The sequence below is a fragment of the Callorhinus ursinus genome, unplaced genomic scaffold (genome assembly GCF_003265705.2).
Source record: "Callorhinus ursinus isolate GAN/ISIS: 27379988/994484 unplaced genomic scaffold, GSC_fseal_2.0 scaffold1851, whole genome shotgun sequence".
NCBI lineage: Eukaryota > Metazoa > Chordata > Mammalia > Carnivora > Otariidae > Callorhinus > Callorhinus ursinus.
In genome coordinates, this window is record NW_027398905.1 from 1 (window position 1) to 9519 (window position 9519).

Sequence of the window (9519 nt, forward strand, 5' to 3'; positions counted from 1 at the left end):
GAGGACGGTGAGCAGGCAGCCTACCTTGGCCTTGATGATCTGCTCCATGTTGGAGGTGACATCGTCCAGCTCCAGCTTGAACTCGCTCTTCTCCTTCTCCAGCTTCTGCTTCACGCGCTGCAGGTTGTCGATCTGCTCGCTCAGCTCGGCCACGCTGTCCGCATGCTTCTTGCGCAGGGCCGCCGCCGTGGCCTCGTGCTGCAGCGTGGCCTCCTCCAGGTCCCGCCTCATCTTCTGGAACTCGGCCTCGCGCTTCTTGTTCATCTCGATCTGCACGGACGTGGCCCCCCCAGCCTCCTCCAGCCGCTCGCTGATCTCCTCCAGCTCCCGGGACAGGTCTGAGCGCAGCTTCTCCACCTTGGCCCTGGCGGTGCGCTCGGCCTCCAGCTCCTCCTCCAGCTCCTCGATGCGAGCCTGGCCCGGGACACAGAGGTCTCAGCCCCACCGCCCGGAGCCGTCCGGCGGAGCCCCCACCCCAGAGCTCTAGGACATTCAGGTCCCTCTAGAGCAATGGTTCTTAACTAGGGAAAGTTCTGTGCCACAGGGGATAGTTGGCGATGTCTGTAGACATGTTTGCTTGCTGTGACTTGCCATCTAGTGGGTAGAGGCCAGGGGTGCTGCTAGACATTCTGTACTGCACAGGCCATCAGTAGCAATTTGGTCGAAGCTGACCCCTCAAGGCGTTTAGACTCAGTCTATTATCTGCAGCCCTGAATCCTGAGAATCTATGTTCAGATGGGGATTCGGAGATCCTACGAGATCCTGGATCTCAAAGATTTCACAGATTCACTAGGCTCTGCTCTGCTAAATATAAGGTGGGAAAGCCTGCGTTGGTATCTTACAAATATTTGCAGCCATATGCCGTAAGACAATAAAAACTTCTGTAATTTTCTGAGTTAACCACAAAATCCAGTTAACCATGTTCTTCACTCTCCAGGGCTTGCCTTATTTATGCCTAGGCTCAGGTCCACCTTGACCGTTCCCTTCTAGGCCAGGCAAGTGCTAGCAGGTTGCCCTTATCATCATCATGTCCCTACGTCATTTTTTGGCCTTAGCCTTGGCCTTGACTAAATTGGGAGAATGTCCCATCTGTCATTTTGATCTGTTCCCTGACCAGCCAGGAGCAAAGGGGAGTGTTGATCAGTGGGACCCCTGCATTGGTGGTTGTGGACAGTATTTACAGGATGTGTGTGGGTGGGTGCTGGGAGCAGGAGAGAGAGGAACACCATGCCTCTACTCCCAAGATGAAGAAAGTGGGACTGTGTGCAAGAGCTTGGGCAGGAAGAAGGAGGAGCCACAGCCCTTTGCCGAGACCTGGTGAGGATAACAGCACTGTTGCTCTGGGTCTAAGAGCCAAAGAATTTGCCTCGACCCAAACAGAAGACCCTGGAGAATGTCCTCATATTCTAGCTAAAACCCAGAGGGGCACCCAAGAAAATGGGAGGGCAAATTATCACTGAAGGCAGGCCAGCCCCTGAGCAGCTCCCCAAATGAGTGGAACTGTGTCCATGCGTCACTTGTAGCCTGGACTGTGGGCTCCAAATGCTGAGGGGTGATCAGCTCTCTCCAGTAGCCACCATCTGACCAGAAAATTAGAGGATAAGGCCCTGCCCACAGCAGCTGAATACATGTTGTCCTTGGGGCCACTCTGTCCAGATGTGGCCATGCAGCTTCCGTTGCTATAAGATGGGGATGGCAGTACCTGCCTTCCTTGCTTCCAGGGCTCTTCTGATAAAGACAGGACGAAAAGCCCATTAAAATTCAGGGTGTGCTAAAAGTAAGGGAGACTGTGGCTGTTAACTTACTCTCCTCCTGCAGAGAGATGAGAAGGCCAGGGAGAAAACAAAAGAACACCTTCTTGCTAGTGGCTGGCTGACTGCTAGCTGACAAAATGGTTTAATAAACATTATCTCCCCTGGTCCTCTGTAAGGCAGGTGTTGTTATCTCATTTCATGGATGAGAAGAGAATCTGAGACTTGGCAATGGGAAGTGACTTGCTCAGAGTTGTAGGAGTTGACTATATATCATGGGATCAGTACCTGGGAAGAGTATGATCAGAGCACCCCATAGGAAGGGGCTCCCTTCTCACCCGCATACAGAGGGGAGAAGTACCAGAGAAAGGGTGAGATGAGAATTGAACCCTGTCATTTGCACCGGAGCAAAATCCCACGACGCAGGGCATAGCTCAGCAAGAGAGCCCTTTTAGTAGGCTTGTTTGCCTCCCCCAAAGAGCCCTGCTAGAATAAGATATCATTACTCTAATGGGGGAAGGTCGGTGCTCTCCAGTGCCAGGTGAGGGCTGGTGGGGTCTCCAAGGCTGCCTGGAGTTCTAGATACTGTCTAGAACCCTAAGCAGCTCTGCATCCTCAGCTGCCTCCCCACTGAGCTCCCCATTGGCTGTACCAGGAAGAACTTCACCTGATTCTCCTTCAATTTCTTCTGCAGCTGAAGGGCCAGTGCCTGCTCATCCTCAATCTTACTGTTCTGCTGATTAATGTCAAACTCTTTCCTGGAGGAGAAGTTGGGGGGACGGTGACAGGTGGTCTTCCTACCTCTGTACCCATTCTCTTCTCTTGCCATGGCATGCCAGGACCAGTCCCCTCCCCCCGGCCCAGACGGTGAATACAGGAGGGCCATTTGACCTCCTCATTCACACTGGGCCCAGGACAGTCATGGCCAGTGGGGGCGAAGCACTCTATGCTCTAACCCTCAGGCCAGCCATCTCCACTAGCCCTTCCTGGCCATCTCAGGCTCCTACTTCTTGATCTTTTCTTCCAGCTGCAACTTGTCGTTCTCCAGGTCCATGATACTCTCCTGGGTCAGCTTCAGGTCACCCTCCAGCTTCCGCTTTGCTCGCTCCAGGTCCATGCGCACCTTCTTCTCCTGTTCCAGGGACCCCTCCAGCTGGTGGAAAGAAGATAATAAACAAGCAGTAGAAAACTTGAGATCCACAGTGTGTGCTCTTCTGCTCCCTTCTAAACTCAAAGTCCAGTGAGATTGGAGGGCAAACCAGCAGAGAAATCCCTGCGAGTACAAAAAATTCTGAGCCCCAGCCTAGTGAGGAACTGCAGAGAACAAAGAGGCCCCTTCGCTGTTGATGTTGCCTGCAGAATCCTGACCTGAGAGAGACAGAGCATGGTTCTTACTACTCACATCATCCACCTGCTGCTCCAGCTTGACCTTAGACTTAGTCAGTGTGTTGACCTTGTCCTCCTCAGCCTGAAGGTCATCTAAGGCCTGCTGGTGGGCTTCTTGCAGAGCCTTCTTCTCTTTGGTCAGCTTGGCGATGATCTCATCTAGCCCAGCCATCTCCTCTGTCAGGTTCTTCACCTGTTGACCAAGAACCCCATCCCCTTTAGGGTTAGAGGTCATCGGCCTGGAGACATCTATGAGGATGTCCAAGACCAAGGACCAGGACCACACTCTGGTCTGGGAATCCTGAGAAGACCTGGGCTAGAACCAGAAGGAGCTGCCCTCACCTTGTTCTCTGTTGCGTGCTTCTCCTTCTCCACCTTGGCCAGCGTCAGCTCCAGGTCATCAATGTCCCTTTTGAGCTCAGAGCACTCATCTTCCAGCTTGCGCTTCTTGGCAGTGAGCTCCGCATTCATCTCCTCCTCGTCCTCCAGCCTCTCGGTCATCTCCTTCACCTTGGCCTCCAGCTGGATCTTGTTCTTGATCAGCTGGTCGCAGCGCTCCTCTGCATCATTGAGGTTATCTTGTTCCTGGAGAAGAGGACAGAGAGGAGAGTTGGTGATTAAAGAGAGGAAAGATCCAGCGTCTTAGTTCCTGGGGGTGAGATGGGCTATAATCCAGGGGAGGAAAGGGAAGGAATGAAGAGATCATCGTGTGGCCTCACCGCCTGCACTTGGAGCTGGAGATCATTCTTCTCCTGCAGCAGGGACACCATCTTCTCCTCCAGCTCCTTGCGGCGAGCCTCTGACTTCTCCAGCGCCTCTTTGATGCGTGCAAACTCCTCCTTCATGGTGGCCATCTCCTTCTCTGTCTCTGCACTCTTGAGTAGTGGCTTGATCTTGAAGTAGAGCTTCATCCAGGGCCAGTTCTTGACCCCCATGAAGGCCCGAATGTTCCACTGGATTACCAGCAAGGCATCCCTGGCAAGGAAACACGGAGGCAGGAAGGGGCATTCTGAAAGAGCACTTCCCAAGCATGGGACCAACTGCAATTGGCTCCCAGCCCATCTAAACAAGCTCATAGGCACCTGAGGGCAGGAGCCCTGTGTTGTTGCCTTGATATGCACCCCGACTCCAACATTATCACACTGAACATGGAGTTGCTCAATAAATATTTATTAATTAATTCAACAAAAGGGCAGTTTATATCTTCCCTACTGGGGCGTTAGTAGTAATGAAAGCTACACCATTCAGAGAGTGTCTGCTAAGTTCAGTGTTTCTAATCCCATAAGAACCTCAGATATGTTAAAAAAATTATATTTTACATGTAAGAATATCTATAGTGTACATGTAAGTTATGAAGCATGAAACAAAATGACTTTGCATGAACCTATCAATCCTTCGAACAACAACTAGAAGAGCATGTTGCCAGTGTTGGCTCTCTCAGTGTGCTTCTCAATCCCCTTTCCTGGTCCCCCCACCAGAAGCAGCCACTATCCTTAATCTTGTGTTTTTCATTTCCTTACTTTTTCAAAACATACTTTAACAATATATGTACGTGTCTTTAAACAATATGTCACTATTTTTTAGTATCTCCGAGATTTATAAAAATTATATTACATTATATGTATCCTTCCGTGACTTGCTTTTGTTCACTCAACCATAGGCTTCTGAGGCTCAAACACATTGCACCATGTGGTTGTAAGTCCCTCCTTTCATTGCTTTATAATATTGCACTGAACAACTATACTATTTACCCATTCCCCTGGAGATGGAAATTGGAGTTGTTTCCAAATCTTTGCTATTTTGGCCAATGCTGCTATGAAGATTCTTTTTTGTCCCATGTTGTATACATGCAGGAGTTTCTGTGGGAAAGCACTTAGGAATGGAATTGGAAGCTATGCAATTGTCCATATTTTTTATTTTTTTTATTTTGGGATGTTCTCTGTACCCAAAATGGGGCTCAAACTTATGACCTCGAGATCAAGAGTTGCATGCTCTATGGACTGGGTCAGCCAGGTACCCCTGCAATTGTCCATCTTTAAAAGATAATGATAAGTTGTTTTTCAGGGAGATTGTGCTAATTTATGTACCTGTAAGCAGTGGGTCAGACTTCTTGATTTTTGTCAAGCTGGTGTTTTAAAATGGTATCTCATTCTTTATGGGGAACTTTCTTTTTGTAAAGAATTCAAAATGAGACCTAGCAGGGTAGTCACTTGCTCAAGCCAGCTAGTAAGTGGTGAAGTCAGGGTTTGAACTCAGGTCTTCGGAGTCACACCAGTTAGCGTTGCTTGTCTACCTTTTACATCTCTGGGAGAGCCTCGCCCTTTCCCTCGCCTCACCTGCGCTCCACAATCTTCTTGAACTCAATGCGCATGAGCTGGCCCCGGGCTTGTGCCTGGATGCGGGTGATGATGCGGCTCAGCCTCTCATCCCGCATCTCCTCCAGCAGCCCCAGCAGCCCCGCCTTGAAGAACACCTGCAGGCAAGAGGGCTGCAGCCTCAGAGAAGGGTAGCCAGGGTGGAGGAAGAGGGAAGGAGGTGCTGACTAAGCTCCCAGGTGACCCATTACCCATATATCCTAGACCTCAGAGTGAAATATGAAGAACAAGACAGAAAAGAAGCCTGGGTTCCAGCCCTTGGATTAATACAGGAAGCCAGGAATCAGAGGCCTGCTTTCCAAACTCCCAGCTGCTCTGCTCAAGGTGGCGACATGTCCCGCAGTGCCACCCTGTGGGGCTCTAGACCCACCTTGGTGTGGCCGAACTTGTACTGGTTGTGGTCAATGTCCAGGGAGCCCAGCAGCTTCTCTGCCCCTTTCCTGCTGTCAATGAACTGGCCCTCGGGGATGGCTGTTGGGTTCAGGATGCGGTACCTGGAGAGGGAGGTGCCCCAAGTCACCCACATTTTGCACCAATCTGTTCTGCCCACAGCATTCGGGGCCACCTGTGGACTCCCTTCCTCACTAAGTCTGCCCAGGCTTCCCCTGTTCCCTGAGCTCTAGGGTGCCCCTGTACCCACCTCTGCCTGAAGTCCCCATAGAGGATGCGGTTGGGGAAGCCCTTCCTGCAGATGCGGATGCCCTCCAGCACACCGTTGCAGCGCAGCTGGTGCATGACCAGGGGGTTGTCCATCACCCCTGCAGCAGGAGAGGAGAAGCTGTCGGTCTCAGGGCAAGTGGATGCCAAGTGCCCTCCCCAGACTAAACCTTTACACATCACTCACCTGGAGCCTTCCGTTCATTGGGGATGATGCAGCGCACAAAGTGAGGATGAGTGGTCCTCAGGTTGGTCATAAGTTTATTCAGATTCTCCTGGGGTGGATGAGAGTGGGGAGTCAGGAGCCACAGGAGCCCTGGGTCCCTGACAGCCTGTCTCCAGAATTCTCCAAGGGACCAAGAGTTGACACATAATTTATGATGGGAGCTCAGGTTTGGGTAGAATTTACATGCCCAAAATGACCACATAGCTCTAGCTTCTTTCCTCCCCAGACTCAGAGAATCAGATTAGGGTGACACAGTCAAAGGGCTGGGCCTGCCCACCACAGGCCCCCTGGCATCTCTGGGACCTTCTTACCCGGTGGAGGGCCGACACTGTCTGAAAGGATGAGCCCTTTTTCTTGCCTCCTTTGCCTTTACCGCTGTCCCCTAATAACAAGAGAAGGGATGAGGAGCCAGAGTCTGAAAGCTGAGGAACCCTTGGTCAGAGGCAGGGCTCTGCCTCTCACTAGCTGTGTGACTTCACAAAGTGATTCTCCACGTCTTGGTTTTCCCACGACGAGAACAGTAACTGCCTCTAAAAACTGGGATGGAGATTAGATAAGCTTGCTTGCCACATAGTAGGTGCTGAAATCGTATGAGTGCTCTTCTCCCACCTTCTTCGAACCCCTCCCTTCATGCCTGCTTCTTTCCACGGTCTACCTTCCTTCCTGTAGTTCCTCCTCCTCCCAAGCCACAGCCTTTCTCTTCCTTCTCTGAACGGGACACTCACCCATGCTACCAGATGTTCGGTGATCCTTTCAACATTTACCAAGACCTCCCACAGGCACAGCTCTACACTGGGCCAGGCACAGCTCTACGCTCTACACAGTGATGCATGTGCCTCACTCACCTCCAGTTGTTCAGTCTTGAGGAGACACTCGACATGTACACCAATATCCATAACACAAAGTGGAAAATGGCCCTTCTACAGATCAGTGGCAGAATGACTACTGTGAGATTTCCTGACCCCCATCCCATGGTTCGTGGGTTCTCTTCTGCCTCTAGAATCCTGTGCTTTGAAGCAGAGGGACCCTGGCCCCTGGCAACCTCAGAATTGCTCTGGCCCAGGTCAGGGGCTGCCCTCTTACCGACATCAGCAGAAGCATAGGTGGAGAAGAGTGTGGCCATGAGCTTGAGGGAGGACTTCTGGTACAGGCCCACCACTGTCTCGTTGAGTGGGTCTTTGTTCTTCTCCAGCCAGCCCAGGATGTTGTAGTCCACTGTGCCAGCATAGTGGATCAGGGAGAAGTGGGCTTCCTGCTTCCCCTTGATGTTGCGTGGCTTCTGGAAGTTGTTGGACTTGCCCAGGTGGTTATCATACAGCTTGGCCTTGAAGGTCATGTCAGTGGCCTTGGGGAACATGCACTCCTCCTCCAGGATGGACATGATGCCCATGGGCTGAGAGCAGGGGGTGGGGAGGTAGAGAGAGCATCACTGCATGCACTCCCAGGTTTCCAGAGCCCCACGCCTTGCCAGAGGAAAAACTACAGCCCAGTAGAGCTGGCAGGCTACAGTGTCTGGGCTAGCACCTCTTGTCCCAATATAGGACCCTAATATTCTTGGAATTAACCTAAATCTAATTCTATTCAGATCTGGCCTATAACCTCTTTCTGCCTCAGTGGACCTAGTGAAGAACCCTGTGCTCCCAGCCACACTGCCAGGTCCCCAAGGCCTTGCAGCAAGTCCCTCTTTCTTGGATTGCCCCAGGGACAGGTGTATGTCAGAGGTGCCAGACTGAGGGGCAGGCCAGACCTCTGCCTATATGATGGGTAACAGTTCTCCAAGGGATGGTTAGAGGGATCCATGTTCTGCACAACATTCTGCTTTTCAGAGAGTCTGGTGGTTCTTGACTTTCCTTGGGACAGGAATCCTAATGAGAATTTGATTAAACTGAAGATGCCTCCCTGGAAAAATGCATGTAAACACATGTGTGTGTGTGTGCGTGCACGTGCATATACACACACACACACTCTTTTCCATATACTTTCAGGTGATTCTGAGACCTCTGGAAGAGGAGCACCTTGGATAACCACCCAGACCTTCTGGGAAGCTCCAGTTTTCTGAAGGGCACCGGCGGGCCGGGTGAGGGTGGTTATTCTGGGCTCTGGGCTGTACCAGCAAAAGCACACTGAGAACAAGCCAGCACTGGGAACCTCACACCAGCTCCGTTCTTGTCTCCTCTGAGTCTGTGGACAAGAGGAGCTGAAGACTGGCTTATTATCAGCTATCAGGAAAAGGATGGGAAGCCAAATGTCTTTAGTGTCAGCCTAGGATCTTTCCATAGATGATGCTTCCCATGAACTGTCAGAGGGTCCAGGAGTCCTCCCCTCACTACATCTCCTTCTTAAGATTCTGGGAGGTGACCACCATACAGGACAAGGTCTTAGGTCCTGGGGAGAGGAGAAGGGGGCTCATCCCATGTATGACTTCACAGTGGGTAGAAGCTGGGTCTGAGAGAGGCTGGGGATTCTGGGGACTCTAGTTTCTTGGCTGTAGAAGGGACAGCCCTGCCACTCTGCCTGGGATGCCAAGGGAAGGAAACACAAGCAGTGGGTGGAGGCAGCACCTTCTCAATGAGGTCGATGCAGGCCTGCAGGTCCATGCCAAAGTCGATGAACTCCCACTCGATGCCTTCCTTCTTGTACTCCTCCTGCTCCAGCACGAACATGTGGTGGTTGAAGAACTGCTGCAGCTTCTCGTTGGTGAAGTTGATGCACAGTTGCTCAAAGCTGTTGAACTGCAGGGGGTGGGGGCGGAGTGGGTCAGGCAGGCAGGGGTCTGAGGAGCCAGTGGGGTCAACCCAGGCCCGTGCCCAAGCCCAGCCAGGGGTGTGACTGGTCCCCTCCCCTGTCAGGCCGGGAAGGGGGAGCTCCCCTGGAAGACAGGACGATGTGTCTGCCACCCCTGAGCCCCACTGTCTCTCCCGCGACTGGCCACTGGCCATGATGGTCACAGGTGCAAATGAGTGAGTCACTGCCCCCTCCCCCGCACATGTGCGCCTAGGCTCCCCCCACTCACGTCGAAGATCTCGAAGCCGGCGATGTCCAGGACCCCTATGAAGTACTGGCGTGGCTGCTTGGTCTCCAGGGTGGCATTGATCCGTGTCACCATCCAGTTGAACATCTTCTC

At 52.1% G+C, this 9519-nt stretch overlaps 1 protein-coding gene across 1 annotated transcript; it reads right to left on the reverse strand.

The window, feature by feature from the left end:
- Positions 1–24: 24 nt before the first annotated feature.
- LOC112819119 (myosin-7) lies at positions 25–9516 on the reverse strand (the record flags this gene model as incomplete). The annotated part of the gene is made up of 14 exons (XM_073890671.1): positions 25–414; positions 2419–2509; positions 2759–2904; positions 3154–3330; positions 3480–3722; positions 3857–4112; positions 5474–5610; positions 5883–6006; positions 6153–6270; positions 6357–6444; positions 6707–6777; positions 7479–7788; positions 8957–9127; positions 9409–9516. Coding segments are annotated over 14 exons (2430 nt in total), but the record flags the coding sequence as incomplete, so codon positions are not given.
- Positions 9517–9519: the final 3 nt, after the last annotated feature.